The sequence below is a fragment of the Benincasa hispida genome, chromosome 5, assembly GCF_027475165.1.
Source record: "Benincasa hispida cultivar pf3 chromosome 5, pf3_genome.v1.1, whole genome shotgun sequence".
In the NCBI taxonomy this organism is placed as follows: domain Eukaryota; kingdom Viridiplantae; phylum Streptophyta; class Magnoliopsida; order Cucurbitales; family Cucurbitaceae; genus Benincasa; species Benincasa hispida.
The window spans coordinates 14,384,469-14,409,029 of NC_143482.1; the positions used below are offsets into that span (position 1 = coordinate 14,384,469).

Sequence of the window (24,561 nt, forward strand, 5' to 3'; positions counted from 1 at the left end):
ATATATAATTGAAATTCCTCTTGTTAATTTGAACACTTCAAACTAACCCCAAGAACTGATTCTCAACTTGAATCCATTGAGCTACCAAGGGGACCTTAACGAGACATGAATAACTGACTAAACTCTTTAGTCACGAGATCCACCATCTGTTAACTATCGACAGTTGTACTCTTCTCACTACAGATATATTTCTGTATCCACATCAACCAATCAACAGTGCAATAACCCTTCACAGATCGCTCGTAAGTACAGCTGAGCCAATTTACTATTTTGCCCCTATAGTTACATCTAACTCCTTAAGTACCACAAATTCCTCTAATGAACAATAAGTCATAGTCCTACTATGACTGGGTCCTCTCTTCCAAAGAGAGGATGTGGCCACTATGTTCAAGACTCGGAATCAGCTCTTAAGGGAGCAATCTATCTACTTACCCCTGCTTCGGGGAAGGAGTGAATTCCGTCTTGTGTAACTGAGTTCCCAACTCCCCAATCAGACAAATCCCCAAAAAGGTAGGCTTGTTGAGTTGGCAATCTGGCCACTCTCACCCATACTAATCAAAGGACCGCCCTTATAGACAGGAGTTCCCAAAACACTCATGATTAAGGTCATGTCACCTATGGTTGTTTTAGTGAGATGTAAGTCTCAATTATCAATGGCATTATATAAAGTGATGAATCATCACGTGGTCTAGTCTTATACAAACTCTTTGTATAGGACACCCCCGCTCGCATGTCTCTACGTGAATGTTCAGAATCAGAACATCTATAATAGTACACAACACTTGTAAACCTCTATAAAGCAGGTCGTATCCATAGTGTCACCAGGATAAGGTATCCCTCCTTTATCCTTATACTACAGACCTTTTAGGTTATTACTTAAGGCATGATTCATTTGTATATCTCATATACATGCTTAAGTCTACATAAAATAACCACGGATTTTTGTTTATTGGATATGAGTAAATGCAAATAAAATAACTCTTATTTTATTATAACAATGTGTACAAAGTTTAAAAACTACAAGACTCCGGGAGAATTATGACATCAATCCTAACAAATTGGTGTTGAACCGCGCTTCTTCTCCGTCTCGGAGCGTCACAATGATGTCGTGCCCTAGCGTCACGACACTAGGCACAGCGTTGCGACGCTACTGTACATTCGCCTACTATACAGATTTGAACTTCTTCGATATTCTACTCTAATTTGTGCTCCGTTTTCATCAAAATGTTGTCAAAAACACCATGAACACTCAAGACTAAAGAATCACATAGTCTATAGCAATTAATGCCCAAAATAATGAGTCTCTACAAATCGAATTTGTAAACATAAAGCTGAAAAACTAAAACCTAATCTCGAAACTTCCAAGATTGCAAACCATTAAAAAAATCATTCATCAACATGAAAAATTTTACAGATGCAACCCACCAAAACTGTAATTAACTTCTAGAAATTAAAAAAAAAAAAAGGGATCAAAACCTCTACTCAAATATCAATTGAAGGAATCTGAGAAGGCTCCGTAGCAGAAGCGGGGATCGTTCCCAATTTCAAATTTTTTTTTACAGAATTCTCAATTTACGGAATATACGATTATGCATTTAACAATAAATTTACAGCATGCTTTGAAGGAAGGAAATAGGGAAAAGAAAATTACCCTTGAAGAAATCACAGTCTTCACGTAATTCCTCAATCTAGATCTTGTCTCCAAAATACGAAATTCCAAATGGCCATCACCACAATGAACCTCATGTATTCTCCTTAGGGACTGAGAATTAGCAGGAGGTGTGGGCTCTACTATATTATTTGGGAAGAGGGAGAGAATTTTGAAAGGATGGAGAAGAAGAAAAAAAATTCTTCTCTATGTGTTTTTAGGAGAAAAGCCAGAGAAAATTCAGAGAGAATTCCTCGACCATGAAGAAGACAAAGACCAAAAAACACAACCACTTTCATCCACATCTGTCACATAACTGAAGGAGAGGAAAAATAGGGAGGGAGTTATTTTCGTAACTCCCTCAAATTAATTTAATTCATAATTAAATAAAATTAAATATATAAATATATATACATATTATAACTAACTTATTATATGTATATATAACTATATGTGATATCAAATATAACACATAACATATAGTTTTTATATTGTATCAAATACAATATAACCTATAGTTTTATTTCTCTCAATATGCATGGCATTTAATATAAATCACATTTATAATAAACTTAATTATATGAATCTCATCCATATAATTAATATTTGAATCATATTCAAATATTTAATTCCTCTCAAAATAATTTTTATATTATAATGTATCAAATATATTATATCAATTATATCGCATATAATTAAATTAATTAATTATATCATACATATAATTAATTTCCTCAAATAATTTGAAAAATTCAAATTAATCCAAAATTAATTCTCAATAATCCTTATTGAGCTACAGATAAGACCTTATGGACCTGTAGATTGAAGCTCTAATTGTATTTGGATAATTAGTTAAACTCTTTAATTAAGTTACCCAACATCCATTAACTGACGGTCACACCACTAAAGACCGACAACTGCACTCTTCGTACTACAGATATATTTCTGTATCCATTGGATATAATCAATCAATAGTGCGATGACCCTTCACAAATTGCTCGTAAGTACAGGTAGACCAAAATTACCGTTTTTTCCCTATAGTTACATCTAACTTCTTAAGTACCATTGATTCCTCTAATGAACAATAATTCATAGTCCAACTATGACTAAGTCCCTCTCGGGTCAAGAGAGGGTGTGACCACATTGTTCAAACCCTAGAATTAGCCCTTAAGAGAGTAATTTATCTACTTATCCCGACATCAGGAAATGAGTGAATTTCGTCTTGTGTAGTTGTGTTCCCAACTCCCCAATCAAACGAATCTCCAAAATGATGAGCATATTGAGTTGGTATTCTGGCCACTCTCACTCATACAAATTAAAGGGCAGGCGTTCACAACTCACTCAAGATTCAAGTCATATCATCTATGGTCATCCAGGTGAGATGTAAGTCTATATTATTAACGGTGTTATATAATGAGACTAGTCATTTCGTGGTCATATACAAACTCTTTATATAGGATACCTCCGCTCCCATGTCTCCACATGAATGATCAAGATCAAATCATTTGTAGTACTTTACAATACTTGTAACATCTACAACGTGGGTCATATCCATAGTGTCACTCGATCTCAATCCTGAGTGAGTTATGGACTCATATCTATGAAGACAGTCTTTTGATTTGTATGGGTGGGAGTGACCCGTGTCGCTAACTCAATAAGCCTACCATTTTGGAGATTTGTCGAAGTAAGGAGCTAGAAACATAGCTACACAAGAAGAAGTTCACTTCTTCCTGTCTTTAGGGAATATAGATGAATTGGTCCCTTAAATGGTGACTCCTGATCTTAAACAAAGAGCCCCTTGCTCTCATTGGTTCTAGAGAGATTTGTTTATGGTAGGACCATAAATAGGTTGTTCATTAGGGGATCAGTGAGACTTAAGAAGTAAGAGATAATTATGGGGCAAAACAGTAATATAACCGAGCTATAATTACAAGAAATTTGTGAAAGATTGAATTACTGATAATTGGTTATATCCATGGACACAAAAATATATCTACAGTGCAAAGAGTGCAATTGTAGGTCTTTAATAAAGTGACCTACAATTAATTAATTTTGATTAATTTAATTAAAGAGTTTAATTAATTTAATCTTGAATCATTTGAGCTTCTAATATGTAGGTCCATTAGGTTCTCCTACTAGCTCACTAAGGATAAAACAAGGAATAAGTAGTTTTGGGATAATTTGAATTGTTCAAATTATTCAAGGAAAATAAATAAATATATATATATATATATATATATATATAACATATATGATGTGATTATATAAAGTATAATGTATATTGATACATTATAGTATAGTTAATTATAAATATGATTTATAATTAAAACTATTAACATGAGAGAATAATATTTGGATAAGATTCAAATATTAAATAATATGAATTGGATTCATATTAAAACTATAAAGTAAAATTAATATGAGTGGAATTCATATTAGAAAATTACTATGAGAGAGAAGTATATTTGAATATAATTCAAATATTTAATTAATTAAATATATGGTATTTAGTTAAAATAAATAAATATTATTTGATTATTTATTTACTTATTTTATTTGAATTAAATTATATTTAATTTAAATTTAAATTAAATAAATATAATAAAAGAAGAAGAAAATTGCAGGGGAGTGGTTAGTGGGGTGAGGGTGTTAACTCCCCTTAAGTATTAATTGTTTGATTCTGTATTAGATACATAAAAAACTGAGCACAAAAATACAAAAAGCCTTACTTCATTCTCAAGCTCTAAAAAAACTCTCTCAAACAAATCATAGAGGAAATTCTCCTTCTCTTCCCCTTAATTCTTTAAAAAATGTGGGATCCCACAATCCAATTCCTTGCCGGATTCATAGAAAGAAATCCCTATTTGATGGTGTCCTTTGCTCGTGATCTTGGAGAAAGAGAAAGCTTTGAAAATTTGAAGAACTGATCTTTAAAATATTTTGTTTTCTCAAACTTTTTTTTTATGCTTAACCTGTTTTTATTTAATTCTATGAAATTCTTTATCTCAATTCAAAGATAAAAGGCAATAAAATGCTTCCATATTGGGATTCAGTCTGTTCATGTCCTATGTCTAGTTATCTCATTCTCTCTACAATATAGGTTAAATTTCTCACTACAGAATTCCAGCCCATTATCTATCCTTAGGTGTTTAATCTCATTAGATGTTTACTTTTGTATCATGAGTTTCCATTCATAAATTTTTCAAACATCAATCTTTAGTTTTAAGGAAGTAAACCCAAATTTTTCTTGAGAAATCATCAGTAAAAGGATAGGAGATACCTTAAGCCACTTAGGCTTGGAGTTGGGCTAACCTCAAAAGGTCAGATGTATGTAGTCTAGGATTGTCTTTGTTGTATGTTGCGCTTTAGTGAAGTTGTGCTTTGTTGTTTGCCCATCATACAATGCTCATAGAGAGTAAGATGGTCACTGATGCTTTTAGGTAAAATGCCCTGTTCAGATAAAGTTTTCAATTCCTTTGCATTGACATGAGATAGCCTATGTGTCAAACATCAACCTCTATTAGTTCATTTGAAGTTACTATGTAGGCCCCTGTCAGCATTTCAACTCCCCTAACCATAAATAGGTCATTTACCTTCTCTCCAACTAGGACAACCTTAAAATCTTTAATGACTTCAAGAGTTCCTCCATTTCTTTTGTATTCACACCCAATTGCATCTAGCATTCCCAAAGAGATCAGGTTTCCCTTGAGAAGTGGTACATGTCTGATATTTCTTAGGAGTTTCACATTCCCATCTTTTAGCTTCAATAACACTGATCCAATCCCAATTATTTTACAAGCTTGGTTGTTTCCCATGTAGACAATTTCTCTATCAATCTCCTTGTAGATGTTAAACTAAGGTCTAATAGGAGTCATATGGTAGATGCATCGGGAGTTCAAGGCCCAATCATGTTTTTCAAGGGGATTAATATGATTGACCTTGTCTTGTATTGAGGCAAGTGCATTTGAATAGACATAGGATCCTTCAACAATTGAAGCTTCAAGTTGTTTTCCCTTAGCTTCCTTTTCTTTCTCTTGATTCTTCCTCTTTAGAATGAAGAAATCCTTAATTAGGTGGTCTTTCTTCTTACAATATTTGCATTTCAGCTTCTATGTAGGTTTATTTTCATCATTAGGTTGTTGTTTTCCACCTTTTCCATGATTAGGTTTTGAATTTTCCTTCACAAACATCCCTTCACCACTAGGTTGTTCTTTCTTCACATATTGTAGCTCAATTTCCTTTGCTCTCAGGGCTGATATATGATGGCATCTGTGATGATGGATTCTCTTCCCCACTTTAGTGGATTCTTTACTTCTTTGCAGAATTTCAATAGGAAGTTTAGAAGCACATAGACTTTATTATCACCTATGTTTCCCCTAAGTTCTTGAGCTCAAAGACTATCTTCTTAAATTCATCAAGATTGTATGTGAGTGATTTAGATGAATCAATCTTGAATGTGAAGAACTTCTCCATTAGATACATCTTGTTTGGAAGGTCTTTTGTGACAAATAATTCTTTCAATTTAGTTCAAATCTTATAAGTTATCTCTTGATCTAGAACTTGTCTTAAGTCACTCATATTTAAAACTAATGTACTATTGGTTGTCAGCTTCCAATCTTTCCTTTCTTGTGTTGTCACCTTAATGCATCAAGGTCCGACCTCGATCTTGGTCAAGATTGAAAATGGGCTAATTTAGCTTTGGGCCAAGTCAAACCTTTTCTCCAACCCAATATTCCATCCCCAGAGAATCATCATGGCCCAACTTTTGTTATTTCTTTTTTTTCATCTCACTGAAAAATTACCTTGGAAATGGCAAATGACGACCATGATTTTTTTTAATCAAAGAAGTGAAAGCATTCCAAAACTAGTGAAAATTAAAAGTTTTTATTCAATTAAAGAGCGAAAAAATTGAAAAATTGGATTTATGAAAATTTAGAGTCTATTGGATAGCGTTTCCATTCATGGTTTCTTGTTTCTCATTTTCTAAGTGACTAACTTATATGATAACCATTTATATTTCTTGTTTCTAAAATTTGAGGAACGATTTTTTTAAAGTAGTTCAATTTTCTTTTGTTTCATTTCTATTATGAAAAAAAAAAAGGAAGAACTTGGCTAGTTGGTAGAAAGGTGCAAGTGCAAGTGACACCAATTTTCTATGTACTTAGGTTCGATTTCTAGGTATGATGGCATTATTTTTTTTTCCCCATTCTTTTCTAATATATTTTTGTTATATTTTTTATATTCATTTATTTCTTTTATTTTTATTCATTATTTTTTTATATTCATATGTTACTTTAATTTTGAATTTAAAATTTTCAAAATTTAGGTTTATTTATTATTTAATTTTCAATTTTCAAATTTTCAATATATATTTAAATATTTTTTGAATTTTGAAATTTCAATTCTGGAATATGCATTTCTATATATTATTTTAATTTTAGATTTATATATTATTTCAAATTTCAAATTTCAAATTTTAAACTAGTATATTTGAATATGATTTGAATTTTAAATTTTGAAACATACATATTTATATATTATTTTAATTTTACATTTTGAATTTTGAATTTTTTTTAGTACATTTGAAATCAATTAAGATCTCACAATATATAAATTATGTCCACTAAAAGATTCACTTAGCTTGACTTTTAGTATTTTACAACTAAAATATTTATATAATAATATAATTGAGTTGGATTTGACTCAAGATCATCCAAGATGAATGAATTGACAGAGAAATAACGTTGCAAATCAAATTTGAGCAACATTTGAAAGTTAGAAACAAATGTATTATTGTTGTTAATTTTGCATAATTTATCTATATTTGATAATGTAAATTTTTGCAATAGTTTTTTAATATTTTAATGCATGTTATATATATATATTGAAGGAATGATATATCATGTAACGGAAGAATACAGAATCAATAAGCCATTAAACTACATTTAATTTGAGTTTTAAGCATGTTGTTCATATGATATTTATAAGAGGGTTCGAAACACATATTACTTTTAAAGATTTCACCACTAATTCAGCTGAAAATACCAAGATAGAGATCGAATCACCAAGAGGACTACCATCGAGATCTTCTCTACTATACTCAGGCTGAAATGTGTGGTGGTAGCACTTGAACAAGTTGAATTGATGAAGAACGAGAGCAGGGTTTTCAGGGTTATTAATTCAGAAATTATCTTTCAATCTCTCGCTGATCTTCATGCATGGAGCATCAATATATAGGTAAAAACCATGCAAATGTATCAGCTTGCACGTTGGGCAGCTCTAGCTTGAAGATTAGCAATGAAATTTGGTGATTCTCTAATAAATCTGGTTAGTAGATTTTTCCCAAAAAATGGAAAAATCCACTAACTAAGAATGTTTTCAAAAAAAACACTTTTATTTAAATTTATTATTTTAAATGAGTTTTATAAAATTAATTCAAAATAATTAATTAGATAAGACTAATTTTTAAATTATAATTTAATATCTAAATATTAAATTAATACAATATCATCAATAAATCGATTTTATATTTAAATCAAAATTTAAATATTAATTGATTTTCCAATTTCGTTTAATTTCAATTGAATTAAACGTTATAATTATATCATATGCAATAAATTGAAAACCCTAAAATTCATACATCAATACTCAATTTTGTATTCCAATTTAATGAGCTAGTAGAGGGATCTAATGGACCAACAGATCATGAGCTCCAACGATCTGTAATTAATTCGTTAAAACTCTTTAATCGAATTGATTACTATTCGTTAACTATCAAGACACACCACTATAGCTTGATAGTTGCACGTTCTCACTATAGATACATTTTTGTCCATATAAACCATAATCAGTAAGTTGATCCTTCACAGGTTGTTTATATTTACAACTGGGTCAAAATTACTGTTTTACCCCTGCAAATACATCTTGTTCCTTAAGTTCCCACTAACCCTCGAATGAACAATTTGATTCATAATGCTACTTATGAATCATGTCCTTTATCATGAGAAGGCGGGACCCCATATGTTCAAGACTTAGAATCAAAGAGAACAACTTATCTACTAACCCTCAAAATGGTAGGAGTGAATTCCATCTTGCAGGGCTATGTCCCCACCTATTCATCCGGTCTTATCCCCAAAATGGAAGGTTTATTGAGCAGTGTTGTCGAACTACTCTCACCCATGTAGATCAAAGGATAATCCTGATTAAAAAGGAGTTCATAGCTAGCTTAGGATTAAGATCGAGTTATCCTAGGTTAACTTAAGCATGAAATAGTCAATTTTAACAGTAGACGGTTGTTATAAAGAAAAGTGACTATTTCGTGGTCCAATCTATATGCAAACTCATCGCATAGGACGCCCTCACTTGCATGTCTCTACAAGAATGATCTATGGATTACATCATTTGTATTACCTAAACAAAATGGGTTGTATCCAATAATGTTATCAGGATGAGATACCAATTTCATCCATATACTTATAGACCATTTAGGTTATATACTATTAACTTGATCTTGTTTATATTACTACATAAAGTTAAAAGTATCCACACTATAACCATAGATATGTTTATAGGATTTTCATAATAGAGTGCAAAATCAACAACTTTATTAATAAAATACTCAATAATATTTTATTGATAAATAGAATGTTAACACGAATTGCAAGTTCTAGGACATTCCCTATATATATATATATATATCATTTAAAATAATTATTTAAAATCATATATTATTAAAAAAAAATAAAAAGTTTCAATAGGTCTATTTTAACTATTATAACTAGAACATGATAATTTAGTATTTATTTATCAAATATTAATGCTTATTTTTTCAGGTTTCAAACTTAAATTTGTCAAATACTAATTTACGTCATTTTACCGTTGATTTTAGAGTAATCCAAAACCAAACCATCTCATTTAGATTAAAACATTCAAAATGAAAATCAAATGTTTTTTAAATAAAAGAAAATAAAGAGAAAAACTTAAGTATTGTCTTGGATGTATCTAGTATAGTCCAATAAAATATTGTCACGGGTAGTTTCAATTTTTAAAAAATCAATTTATTTTAATTTCTTTTTCTTTCTTTCTTTCTTTTTTTTTTTTTTTTTTTTTTCCTTTGTATGGTAAAGAAGTCGGGGTACATAAGATAGGAGGGTGCAGAGCTAATCCTATTTTTTCTTTCCCAAAGAAAATGGAGATGCTGCTTGCTGAGGACTGACAGATGGCCCTTGAAGAAGCATGCACGTGCCCGGCACGTTGCAACGTGCATGGCTCCTAACCCATAAACAGACCGACACTATCTTCTTAACACCTCAATGCCGATATTATATATAAATAAAAAATCAATTGAGAGACGAGAAAAATAAAATTTTAAAAAAAAAAAAGAAAGAAAAAAAGCGAAGAAATAATTTAATAATGTCGGCGGCTCAGGTAGATCCTCACGACAAGATGAGATCCAGAGACATAAGCAAAGTGACACGTGGCGAGCAAGCCCCAAGGCCAGCTCACGAATACGGCACCGTTTCGAAGCCTCCGCCACCTTCTTCCTCCTCCGTTACCTCCGCTCAGACAAACCTCGACGGTAACGACGACGATCGCCGCCGTGGAGGCGAAGACACAGACAATAAGGTCTCTTCTTAAAAGATGTAGAATGTTTAATTTGCATGCGTTGGAGTAAATTTAATGTTTATTAGTATGGTGAGAAAATATATTAAAAAAAAAAATTCTATAGAGATAGAAAAAGAAGCATAGATTTAAGATGCATCTACGTATTGCTTAAAAATAAATATTTTTTCTTAAAATTTTGAGTATGATTGGATTTCAAAATGTTAAATTGATTTTAATTTAATCTCTACGTTTCATTACTTTTTATATTTAAATTTAATTTTAATTTGATATTTAAATTTTAAGATTTATTTTTTGAACTTCATATTTTTATTAAATATTCATCGGTCTATTCATTAATATGGAAGAGTGATAATAGATTAAATGTCATTATTTTTTCATGGGATTAGTTCTAAGATTTCATTTCACAATATTTTAAATTAATTAATAGATCTTACATTGAAGAATGCAATGTGAGTATTTAGTAAAAAAACTGAAAAAACTAAGTGCAAATCTTGAAGCTTGAAATAAAACTCAAATATCAATAATATTAATAATATTTAGATTTTTATTGAAGTATAAGATTAAATTAAAATCAAATGCAAAACTTAACTATTAAAATAGTTCAACATTTTAAAACCAGCTAGGGACCAATGAAAACAGAACCTAATATTTTTCCCTCGTTAAATTACTAATGAACAACAGTGGCTATTAACATATTAATGGGAGGAGAAAATAATATTATGTTTGTTCGATATCTAAATTTTGTGTTCTAAGATTATATTTTAATGGTTAAATTAATTCAACCCTAAAGAAAACTTAGAATTCAATACTTATTAATGTTTAAAAAGCAACCCTAAACTCTGAATTTGACCCATCAGACTCTATTATCCAATTTAAATCATGATCAAACCAATAGGTTAGGATAAATTTAATATTTTGGAGTTTGGCTTTTTTATTTCAAGAGTAATTTTTAATATTATAATATTGGTAGGACGAGGGACTAGAGACAGCACCAAATGACCTTCGTTTTCCTTTCACTAATCAAACTCGTCATTGCTATGCACGCTATTTGGGATACCATAGGTAAAATATTATATACACGTGTGTCTTTTTAATAGTGTTTTTAATACATAAATCTTTGTCAACCTGAGTATAACTCAAGGAACTTAAACTTTTATAATCAACTTCAATGCTCTACGTTTTTGACAATTTGTTTCATTTCGAACCTTCCTATCAACAAATGATGATATATAAAGAGAATCATTTTAGCGAGTTTTTAAATTAATTTTATTTGTCTAATTTTTTGAATTTGTACTTGGTATGTCATTTTGGCTCGTGTTAGGTGTGTGCAGAAGGAGGGGGAACATGCGCCTGAATGCAAAAAGTTTGCCAAGTATTATCGATCTCTATGTCCGGGTGAATGGGTAAGGGGAAAATTTTCAGTACTACGACAGTATATACTACTTTCACATTTTCACCTTATTATTTGATATATTATTGGATATATAACATGTTCATCTATTATTTTATGCGTCTTACATAATTATTAAGATTTTGTTTGACAACCATTTGATTTTTGTATTGTTTTTTTTAAAAAAAAAAAGTTGTGCTTGTTTTCTTAGAACTTCTTTGTCGTGGTTTTCATTTTTCCAACTAAACACTTTATTTATCTTAACCAAGTTCCGCACAAAAATAAAAGTGGGTTTCAAAATTACTTTTTATATATATATATAATGAAGGGAGAAAGTATCAAAAACTTCTTTTTATTCATTTTTCATTTTTCTTCTAATCTCATCAAGATTCTTTTTTCTAAAAAAGTATTGATGTTAAAATTTGGACGAGGTAAATATGTACCTAATACTCTCGTAACAACAATTTTGAATTTGTAATTCAGGAAAAATCGCTACCTACAAGATAGGAAAGAACCGCACATCGGTGTGGTGCTTGCCATACAAGTTTCAATGTTTAAGTTAATAGGGAAATTAGAACTCTGCAACAAAGTATATGTGTCTAGTGTGTGAGTCGACTTACTTCTCTCTGAAGCTATCATAACATATATTTACAACTAGAGTTAACTTAGGACTTTCTCGGAGTTAACCTAGGACTCTCTCCCTAGGATTTCGGAGTTTCATTAGTCTTATTCTTTGACTTTTTGGGCTAGGTGTAAAGTTGTCGAGCGGGATAGATGACTTTTTCGTCTACGTTTCTGTTTCCTATTTTATTCTTCGTTCCCACAAAATTTTCTATGGAGAATGGGGTAGATATTTTCCATGGAGAATTCACACGAATTGGTTCCCTGAAGAATTTTTTTTTAAAAAAAAATCAACTTAAATCACTGTTACAAAAATTTTTAATTTAAATAGTTAAATTTCTTGCTAGTTTTCTTATAGGATTAATAAAAAATTAGAATTATAGAGTAATTACTCAAATTTGGAAATAATTGATTATCTATGATATAAATTTTAAATTGTATTATTTTGATCCTTAAATAATAGAACTTGAAAGTTAATTATAATATTTATATATTAATAATAAATAATATTAACATTAAATTATTATAATAAATATAAGAAAAAAAGGCTAATAGGATTGGGAAGGGAATGGGTCCTTGTTTAGCATTCCAGAAATATTTTCCCTCACTCTTCTTCCATTCTCCGTCTAAGGTCCCACATGGAAAGTGGACATCTCTAGGGTATGTAAGGGGCATGTCTCATTTGATATTTTGCTATGGGTAGAATGAGGCCGATTACCTTCTTTTAGCTATTTCTTGGGTCTAGGATGACTCATTCGGCCGAGGCATGTGTGAGGCATGTCTCATTAGAGATTGTGCGAGATCGGTGGGCTTGGCCAAGCGAGTCTCCTTTCTATAGGTCCATTTTAATCTTTAAGTTGCCACTTTTTGACTGGAAATGTATTATCTATTTGTGTTGTTTGCTAAATATCGACTATGTTGTCCTTTGTTCTAAAATCACCAAGGTCGGAAATGTATTATCTATTTGTGTTGTTTGCTAAATATCGACTATGTTGTCCTTTGTTCTAAAATCAACTGACCTTGGTGTTGAATTTCTATCTTAATACATTAATTTCTAAAAACTTTTAAATTTTGACCATCCAAGTTTTATTCAATGTGGATATATGTTTGGGGAGTCGTCTTATTGATAATGATCGAGTTATAAGTGATTTATTGAAAGTGGTTGAATTGTTGTGTTGATTTTAATCTTTTAAAATTGGTTTAGTTCCATGCTCGGTTTAATAGTTTGTAGTGTGTGAACAAAATTCATAACAATAATAGACAGTAGGGTAAATAGCGGTCTATCGGAGTCAATTTTCGTTGAACTGATCATGTCAGTTTAGTTAATTAGCAAACTGATCTCGATTGTCAACCAGTCGATCGGTTTGTTTTTTCTGCTTCTTTTTCTTCTTCAAATTAAATTAGTAACTTTATTTTTTATTATTAATTATGTAATATTTTTCTTTATTTATTTTATTTAGAAATTTGGGTTTGATTACAAAAGTATTATGCAAACAAAAAAATTAGCCCCACCAAATTGCTATGTTCTTACCAGGTTAATCACTCAAACTCGGATCAAGCAGCAAGCTTTCAATTTTGACTTCATTGCCTAAAGTGAAACTAGAGATACATACATATATATATATACACATATATATACATACATATTCATACACACACATATATATATTAAAAAAATAATGAAAGAGTATAGTGGTGACCATAAAAAAATAATGAAAGAATATAGTGGTCAGTTGGTCGGTCGAGACTCGACCAGACCAAACCTTCCGATCGACCAATGCTCAATTTGGTAGTTTTTTCCGTCAGAGATTGAGCTCGATTCGAGAGATGGAGACATAAAGGTGCAATAAAGCCAACTTCGATCGGTCCTCTCTTCTTCTCCGGTCGACTTGATTTGGTTGCTTGATTTTTCGGCTTATAATACTCACATCAAGTCACATGAGAGACGATAGAGTATTGAGCTGTTTGTTAATTTTTTTTCATAACTTTTGAATTAGTAAGATATGAGATAAGTGATTTTGAAATGGTTAATCACTTATTTTATCTTTATAATCACTCTTAAAACATACAAATTAGTTTAATTTATGAAGGAGTACAACGAATTAGTTTAATTTATGAAGGAGTACAACGAGGAGTACAACGAATTAGTTTAATTTATGAAGGAGTACAACGAACTGACGATGAAGTTACCCAAGAATATTATTAGAGATATAAATTCCTGTTTGTTCATGTATATGGAGACACAGGACAGGTTGAAATTTATGAATTTTTCATGGTGGTTTAGAGTCGATAGTTCAATTGGTTGGTTGGCTTAGGATTCTAATGATCTAAATTTTTGAAATGTTTATTTTCTTAGAATATGAATTCTAAAAGAATCACTTTAATTTTATTTGTTTTGTTTTTGACCATTTAAATACAACAATAATGTTTGGAGAAGTTGTGGAGTAGAGTTCTACTTTTTTCCTTGGCTCAAGGAGTTTGAGGCTCGGCTCGGGACTAAAAAGTATTGGTGTTATGTCTTATTAATTTCTTATATCGTGATCTTAATTTTTTAGAGTTGTGCAGAGTTCACAACTTCTTATTCTAATTGTAGTTCACAACTTCTTATTCTATACGTCTCTTAAAAGTAGCCAACACTAATCGATATTCTGAAAGCTTGAGATTTAGGGAATATTATACTAAAATGTAAAATTTTTAAATATTTATTTAAAGACAGTCTTGTTGATCTTTTAAAGATGAGAAATTTTTAAGATATATATGGGGAGTTTTATATGTATAAAACATGTAAGAAGGGAATCGAACTTCGATAAAATATAAAATATCATATCAGTTAAGCTACGTTTATTTCAATATAGAGAATTCATGATAATAATAATCCAAGGTCATATTTTACTTTGTGCAGATTGAGAAATGGAACGAGCAAAGGGAGCTTGGCGTCTTTCCTGGTCCGATATAAGGTCGTTTGAATAAATATTGAAAAGTGCCTCATATAATCTACTTTTGTACTTTAAATTTTAGTAATAGGAGTAAAAGCAGTTTGAATTTGAATGGTCAAATATATAGTAGTCAGATCAAGCTTTAATGTACGTTAATTATTGCTAAGTTTACTTTGGCCATTTTCCTTTAGAGATTATAGTACAATTATTATGTTAGTTTAGCATTTTGATAAATATATACATAAGAGTTTAATTGTAGAAAAACTTCAAACCGAAGGAAAAATCACGGAAAATGTACACTGGAAATTTATCACAATCACACAAATTTTCTTCCGTCCTAATTATTAAATAACTCTGAGTTGAAAAATCACGGAAAATGTACACTGGAAATTTATCTTCTTCCGTCCTAATTATTAAATAACTCTCTCAAATATTTTGAGTGCAAACGGAAATTTTATTAGAGTTAGCAATTTGAAAATTAAAGGTATAGGTTAATTTTATAGTACCGGGAATTCATGACTTTTTTTAATATTTTCGATGTGGGATACCTGTACTTTTAATATTTTCTTGTACTTTTAATATTTTGTCAAAATTTGATAAATTCTATCTTGCCAGGATGTTTAGAGAATCCACGACATCTATAACATCTATTGTTTTCATCGAAAATCATAGCTTTCAATTCAGAGAACTATAACCTACTCCACCATAAACAAATCATTTGGAATATCACCTTCTAAGAATTATTTTTTTCATCACATGTCGATGACCTTTGCTAAAATTTATGGTGTAATTTCTATCAACTTAGTTCACGGTAAAGTTCTTCAACTATTGATACCACTTCCACCATATGTCTTGCATAAACGTTAAGTTAATGTCCGTGTGCAAACTTGTGGAACTACTAATCTCACATCTTCTATCATGATAAATTGAACATATCATGAGGATGAATTTTGTTTTTCTTCAGAGGAACGGATTGCAACTTCTGTGGTGGTAGAGACAAATTTAGAATCTGATGTAGAGTCCTTTGATGAACTTGCTCTGTTAGGACATCCCTTTTCATGTGTTCAGACTATCCACATTCCAAGCAACCCATTTTTTGTATGAACTCTTTCCTCTTCCACTTGCTGGCTACGGGTACTAAATCGTCTTATGAAGTACACCCTTCACTATTCAATTTTCTTTCCTCTAATAAAAGTTTACTGGTAGCCTCAGTAAAGTAAAATTTTATTCTCGTACATCAAGATTGACTTCATGTGTTCATAAGAAGGAGGAAGTGACAAGATGGGTTTCACTGGTTTATCTTCATCACCTATCTTTACTCTGATCACTTCCAACTCATAATTGATATCGACGAGACCCAGATCATCTGAGATTTTCGTACTTTCCACCATCTGCAGAGTGTGAAACTACTCTTTTAGATACAACCGATTTGAGATGCTCTTTGCTTGATACATTGTTTCATTTCTCCCAAAATTCTTTGGCTGTCAAAATTTCGTGCACATTTGCAAGAACGTTCTTAACCAAATTTAGTCTGATTGCATTTGCAGCTTTTAGATTCATTTCCTCCCAATCTTCATCTGTCATGTTGGACTTCTTAGAACCTTTATTGGAATTGGTGCTAGACTGTCCTAGACCACCAGAATCGATTAGTTCTTTAGAAGTACCACTGTTTGATCTTCCCTTTAAGGCCCAATGTAATCCAAATTGTATGTACACATCAGTTGTTAGATTTTTTGCCCTTAATCTCAAATTAATTAATGTTTTGATGATTTAAAAAAAAAAATACTTTTATCAACTAACAATTTTAGTGTTTTGAAGTGTTCATTGTGTATAGCTTGGAACAACGATTCCAACGCACTTTAAATAACTTAAATTAGAGTTCAAATGAAGAAGATATATCCAAATAAGTGTAACAAGAAAATTCCGAGTGGATAGTACGACGAATGTTTTCATCAAAGTGGACAAATTGAAAGGTGTCAAAGTCATGGAGGGGTAACACATTGTAGACTTTTGGTTTTTGTTGGGTTTTTAAAGATTTTTCAAAATATATATTATTATATTATTGTTTTTAAAGATTTTTCAAAATATATATTATTATATTATTTTATGTTTATATCTTATGCCTAATTAGACACATGGTAGGTTTTTTATTTTGTTGGGTTTTAAAAGAAAATTATTTAAAATATATATACACTATTATATTATTTTTTGTTTGTATCTAATAACTAGATAAAAAAAAAAAAAAAAAAAAAAAAAAAAAAAAAAGCAAAATCTCCACCATTGATTTTTCTTTTTCAAGATCTAATGATTTGAATAAAATGTGGTTTTCACCTACTTTCCTCTATTTTTAAATTCTTCATCTTCTTCAAAATTATAACAACAATTTTCATTATTATTTTCAATCCTCCATAATTCATTAAGTCTTCATTGATACACTATTCAAGCTTCAATTTTTTCTTTTTTTTTTTTCATCTTCTTCTAGAGAGAGATATTTTATGTTGTGGGGATTGATTTGTTGAGTGCTACAATTTGTAAATCTACTCTATTGAGAAAGTTGTAAGTGTGCTCTTTAATTTTTTTTCAAACTTACATTTGTAAGGGTTACTCTTATTCCAAAAAAAGAGTTGTTGTAATAGTTCGATCTTCAACCATGGAAATGATAGGATTTGTTCTTGCGCTCAAAAAATAACGTTCTAGTGGTTCGACTCTAAGTCGTGGAAAGAGTCAAAGACTTTAGTGAAGTACTCAAGAGGAGCTTGAAAAATGGATGTAAGTCGATTTTGCCGAACCACTATAAAATCACGGTGTTAATTTCTCTCTCTCTCCTAATTTGTTTAGCAATTAATTTTTGTTATTAGATTTCATTGCATGAAATGAATTGCAATTTTTAATTCTTAAAATCAATTGCTCATATTTGTTTATTTTGATTGATAGTTCTTAAAATTCTATTTTTTTTACCAATCTTATTATTAGATTTGAATATGGTTCTTAAAAGTGTTAGTTTTAATTGCTTGATTACTTTAGATTGAATTTATTTATATGAAAATCTTGTTTAAATTAAATGCTAGCAAAAAGTTTATTAATTTGTTTAATTTGGCTCACTTTAGAAAAAAGTTTTAATTAGTTTTAATAAGCCCTTCACCCCTTTAGAGTAACCATATTGATCCTATATTATTGGCTTGCAATTGCCACAAGTCGAAGTTTATCTTTCCATAAAATTTCTCCACATCAAACTTTACTGGACTTATAAAGACATATCTGCTTCACTCCTAGAAAATCTATCAATATTGAACAATCATACTATTCACAATATCGCAACCTGTATCAAAAACTCTTTTCTAATTTGAAACCATAGAGCATACTAAAAAATTTAAGAAATTATGAACCTATAGCTCTGATACCACTTTTTGGGAGAAACAACCTCCCACTACTACGACAGGAATAAGTAGAAAAACAACAGAGAGATCAAAGAAAAGCAATAAAATTGGAAACACAATAATTAACATGGAAAAACTCTAAACTGAAGGAAAGACCGTGAAACTATGTCAATCGCACAAAAATTTTCTCGACCTCAAAGCTTTTGACTATTCACACCCTATTTCTCACTCTCAAACTAGAGAATGCAAAAGGAAATTTTACTAAAATTAGCACATCTAAGTTTAAAGTGTTTTTAACAGGGACAATTTAAAACCAAAGACATAGGCTCTTTTTATAGTGTTTGGTGCTCATGGCTTTCTTGAACATTTCTGATATAGAACAACTATACTTCTAATATATTGCCAAAATCCAACACTTAAAAAGTTTCAAAATAGCCACATCTTTTGTCTAAAAATGATGAAGATGTCCCAGATCTATTCAAACAACAAGGTTTGGGGTTAAAAAAAAAAAAAAAAAAGATATATTCAATTTTCTTCATTCTTGAGCTACATTCTCTTTTCTATTTCTTTTCATTAATCTTTTAATTTAGCTTTACATAACATTTAGCGTTTGTTTGGTAGGTAATCTAGAATTTGTTTTCTGTTTTCAAATTCACTAAGTTAAGCAAATATATATTTGGTAGATAATTTAAATTTTGTTAAATAGAAATATGTATTATATAACATAGTATAAGTTATATGGGGAATAATTTCACAAATAATGTAGTTTTTCAAGGAAATGACAAAAATAGAGTCCTTTACAAACTTATTCTAAAGATAACATGGATTCATAAGCAAATGACAAAAATAGGGCAAGTAGAAAAATATGACAAAAATAGGGCAAGTAGAAAAATATGACAAAAATAGGGCAAATAAAAAAATAATGACAAAAATAGGTGTGGAAATCGTGAACCTTGTCCATGATTATCTTTGAGACAAATCTCCTATCCATCTCGTCATCTATGTCATCATCGTACTCGTGGATGAAATCTAGGAGTTCCCAAGTCCACGAGTTAGTTTTTCTTTCTTCTAATAATTAAAATTTTTGTTTAGGTTTATAAAATATAAAAAAACATCTTGACACATAATAACAAAGATGAAGATCAAATTATATATTTTTTAAAATACATCTAGATCAAATTATATATTTTTTAAAATACATCTAGATCAAATTATATATTTTTTAAAATACATCTAAAGTCAAAATTATCAATTACAAGTTAACAGAAACTCAGGTGTCATGCGGTGGTCGTCTTCTCGCACGCATTCCATGACGAGATATAGGAACCTTAAAGTGTTGTTGATGATGAATCACATTATCAATATGATGAAAATTCATCAGGTGCACAATACTCGTGTTAACTAAAACTCGATGCGATGTCTCTTTAAACTTCTAGACAGGAAAATCTGGAGCTACATTAGGTTCTAGGTCAACGTGTTGTTCTGAAATATTTTCATCATGTTGCTGCTGGCGTCTACAACGAACACGTCATATATTAATGTCGCGAACATTAAGTCTACTTGTCTGTTGAATGATATTTTCTACAATTACAACATATCGTCACACATTGAACCTAGTTCTGGTGAATTATGTTGCACCAAATACTGTTGTACATCTCGAACAAAATTATTTTGTATGAAAAAAGTAATCATTGTAAAATAATATTCAAACACCATAATTGAAAAAAAAAATAAGTAATCAAATTCTTACCGTGCAATAATAATAAGAATCGTCAAGTGTGATATATTTTCTTGTAATTTATTCATATCAGAGTAGATCGTCCTCTAATACAACAAGACCATCTCCTACATCTCCTCTTAGACAATGCTCACGACATGCCTGCCATAACAAAAAATAGTTGGCATAAATTTTTCACCAATCTTGGTCATGCTTACCTCTTAAATCAATTTGGTGTAGTTGGCGGTCTATATAACACATTGGTGGCATTGTTTGTCGCATTCCAAATTTTCTTAACAGTCGATTTGGATAATGCCACTCTACGATATGAAAGGATATTAGAGAGCTCATCGTCAACCAAATGTCTTGACCATTGTGATAATAATCAGGCAATATTGTCATAATATTATACAGGGTCCAATTGATCTAAAATTTAACAATAAAAAAGAATAATTAAAACACAATTATTCATTAATAGTTGATATTTATTTGTATATGAAAGATATATATACTTACCTGATTGTGCATTACTCGATCAAATGATAATCGTTATACTAGTAACATATTTGTAGAATGCTCAGATGCAGCCAAAATCATGCTCCATCTACACATGCATGTAATGTAAAAAAAAATTATCATATAAAATTATAATGAAAATAATACCTTGCACTGAGTGGACGTCCACCAAGATGATCTAACAGTAGCTTAACTGGTGGTTCTATGGTGTAAAACTGATCATAAGCTCATACTTGCAATAGTATTAATAGACCTGCTATCTCTAAAATTCTTGTATTACTTGCTCGACATAATTCTTTATAAATCCAGGTAAGACATGTACTACCCCATGAATACCTACCAACCTACTCAAAACTTTCCAACAAAGGAAGAAATATTAAGAGAATGAACATATATATCAAAAAACGAAGTCCAACACTTAGATCTAGATCAATTCTATCATAGTACATAAAATAACAAGTCCAAATATATATAGATCTAGATCTAACTTGTTATGATATAATATATATTAAAAAAAACTTCACAGTAGTAGTGCCTGACGACAATGATCGGCGATGGTATACGGCAATGGTAGTCAGCAATGGCGACAATAGCAAGCGGTCGATAGTGGCAGACGACAATGACGGTCGGCAATAGCATACGACAGTGGCTAATCTATTGTGGGTGGCAACACTTGAGAGTAAGGGGAGGGTTTAAAGCATGGGAGACATCAGACGGAAGGGAGGAGTTGTTTTAAGGACCACAAACTCATGAACTGGTCCACGAGTTCCTGCAATGTTGCAGCAGGCGGCAGACGTCCTTTGGCCGTGAGATGTGACTTTGATCGTAGGATGTGGCAGCCAAGTGGTATAGAAATCGTGGACCAGGTCCATGTTTACAATAATTTTGTGGGCCTGATCCACGATTTCATTAAGGTAAGCGTGTACCATGTACATGTTTTTCGAAAACTGTGTACTCTGTCCATGATTTTCACACTTATTTTTGTCAAATCTTTTGCTTCAACCCTGATTTTGACATTATTTACTAAAATAATATTATTTTTAAAAAATATTCAATTATGTAAAACTAAAAATTAATTATTATACAATGTTTTAACCTAAAACCAAGTTCATAAACTAATTGATAATAGTTTATATTCAATATAATGTCAACCTAATTCTATGGTTTATAATTACAATATCAAACACATCTTGAAGTTTCTAAATCTATTATCGAACACAAATTTGAAGACATGAAATAGATTTTTTTTTTTTCATTTAATCCTTCATTTTTTAAATTTTGTTTACATGTTGCCTACCAAACAGTCCATAGGAGAAAGAGAAAAAAGGAAGGGGAAGAGTGAGGAAAAATTAATCAATTTATACTTCCAAATTTTGAGGGTGGCATAAATTAAGATTCTAAACTTGTGTCAATATAAATTTTAAACTTTTCTAATTGTATTAATTTGTACACTCCTTCAGATTTCATTAAACAAATATCATAAGTCATTCACTTAATAAACTACAAGAAAACACTCGTTTCCTGATGCTTCAAATCGTCGGAAAATGGTAAGAAACGCATTGGGAGATTCACTCCCAACAACGAACTTATCGTCGAGAGTTTGGTCGGGATATGTTCGTCGGGAGTTGCGAAAACACACACTGCTGGGAGTTTGAACAAATTCCCGATGCTTGTTATACGGCATCGAGAGTTTCAGGAGTTCTTCAAGCCAGCAGTCGAAAGTTCAATTTTAGAAATTCAAAATATGAATTTGAACTCTAGAAACTCCCGACGTTTTTCGTTGGGAGATAGTCATTTTTTTAATTTTTAATTTTTAATCTTTTTGATCTAATATGAATAACCTAAGGGACCTTTTTATATATAAAAAAAATATTTAAAACCATTTACACTTTATAACAAAAAGTTCCAAAAGTACCCAGTATTTTTGGACTTTTTGCTATAAAGTGTAAATATTTTTGGAATTTTTCTATTTATAAGAATTTCCCATAACCTAAAGTATATAACATTATTAAGCAGCTAAAAAATATTCACATAAGAAAGAAAACAAACAAACAAAGTCAATAATATTCTTTATTACACAAAATAGAGAAAAGTTGTCAAAATGATCTACAAAAGAAATGTCTTCACAAATATATAGAAGAAAGAACCCTCAACAACATCTCCAACACATGATCTCCAACACAGCATCTTCAACAACATTTTCAATATCATCTCCAAACAGCATCCTACAAAACAAACAAAAATCATAAGGCGAATCCTACAAATCCTACAAAACAAAGAAATCAGTAACAATCTTACAAAACAAAAAAAATCAACACACTTCCAAAACTACATGTTCTCAACCTGAAACCTCCACAAGCATACAAAAACTAAAAGTTAAACTCCAAAAGAATTACTAATCTCAACCTATCCAAAACAACATTTAAAATTCATAAACTTTCACAATCACACAAAAGTCATTAGATGAATCTTACAATCCTACAAAATGAAGAAAATGAATACACTTCCAAGACTATATACTCTCAACTTGAAACCATCACAAACAGACAAAAATCACAAGTTGAACTCCAAAAGAAATAAAAAAAATCATAAATTCATAAACTTTCACAAACATTCAAAATTCATAAACTTCCATACATCCCATCCCAACTCATCCTACACAACATTCAAAATTCATAAACTTCCACAAACAAACAAAAAATTCCAAATTGAACTCTGAAACAAGTATAACCAATCTCAACCTACCCCACACAACATTCAAAATTCATAAAGTTCCACAAACAAATAAAAAAATTCCAAGTTGAACTCCAAAACAAGTATAACCAATTCCAACTCACCCAACACAACATTCAAAATTCATAAACTTCTACAAACAAATAAAAAAAAAGTCCAAGTAGAACTCCAAAACAAGTATAACCAATCTCAACCCACCCCACACAACATTCAAATTTCATAAACACTACAAACAAACAATAACTCCAGAAAACACATCAAACTCCAATTGTTTGGCTACCATAACTGGATAGCCAACAATTCATTATTATAAAGCTACTAGTAAGATATAACTACTTTGCTACCATAATTGCAAGATATCAACATATTAGCCAACTAGATAATGAAGTAATCATACCTAATTCGATGGCTTTTCTCTCTACGATCGTATCATATCTTCAATCATTTTTTTTCATTTCTTCCATTTATTTTTAAATGTCTTCAAGTTTCTTAATCCTCGACTGAGACTGTTCAAAATTTTCTTTCAATTCCCTCACCTCCCTATTTTTCTTTCCTTGAGTATATGACGAACTCGATGAGTTGCTAACCCTTCTTAACTTAGGTTTAGGGCCCCAATCTAGGCCATTTACATGACCGAGTCGTCTACCCAAAATCGTCTCACAAATTTCGTCATTTGTTAGTGGTTGGGAACCTTCTGAAATGGGGCTGGATTGTAATTCTAACATTTTATTCTGCACATATTAATTAAGTGTATAAGTACGAATGACTGAACTTACAAATGAAAAAAAATGAAAATAAAAGAAAATTGATTACATGTGCATCCTCAGCTACCTAATTCACAAACTTACCACCTTTAGAGTGTGTTTCTTTAAATAGGTCAACACGTCCTACTTCTCAACCTTGTTTTTTCTACAGCTCAGTTTAAATTTGTAGGAACAACTTCGATCCACCTGCATGGTCAAACGGTAATTTCTCTCTATTCTTCCTATTCATCTTCG

At 30.7% G+C, this 24,561-nt stretch overlaps 1 protein-coding gene across 2 annotated transcripts; it reads left to right on the forward strand.

The window, feature by feature from the left end:
- Positions 1-10,060: 10,060 nt before the first annotated feature.
- Positions 10,061-15,240, forward strand: LOC120077093 (cytochrome c oxidase subunit 6b-3-like). 2 transcript variants are annotated; one of them, XM_090314180.1, is made up of 5 exons: positions 10,061-10,226; positions 11,027-11,040; positions 11,244-11,335; positions 11,595-11,676; positions 15,187-15,240. In XM_090314180.1, exons 1-5 carry the CDS (start codon positions 10,061-10,063, stop codon positions 15,238-15,240), a joined length of 408 nt encoding a protein of 135 aa, XP_090170306.1. The 2 variants fall into 2 exon arrangements, with proteins under 2 accessions (XP_090170306.1, XP_038886888.2); XM_039030960.2 differs by lacking the exon at positions 11,027-11,040 and having other exon boundaries at positions 10,061-10,273.
- Positions 15,241-24,561: the final 9,321 nt, after the last annotated feature.

Bases quoted from the DNA above. Each gene is read 5' to 3' on its own strand.
- LOC120077093 (XM_039030960.2), top strand. From the start codon at position 10,061: ATGTCGGCGGCTCAGGTAGATCCTCACGACAAGATGAGATCCAGAGAC. The intron at 10,274-11,243 runs GTCTCTTCTTAA...TAATATTGGTAG, and splicing joins GCGAAGACACAGACAATAAG to GACGAGGGACTAGAGACAGC. The intron at 11,336-11,594 runs GTAAAATATTAT...GGCTCGTGTTAG, and splicing joins CGCTATTTGGGATACCATAG to GTGTGTGCAGAAGGAGGGGG.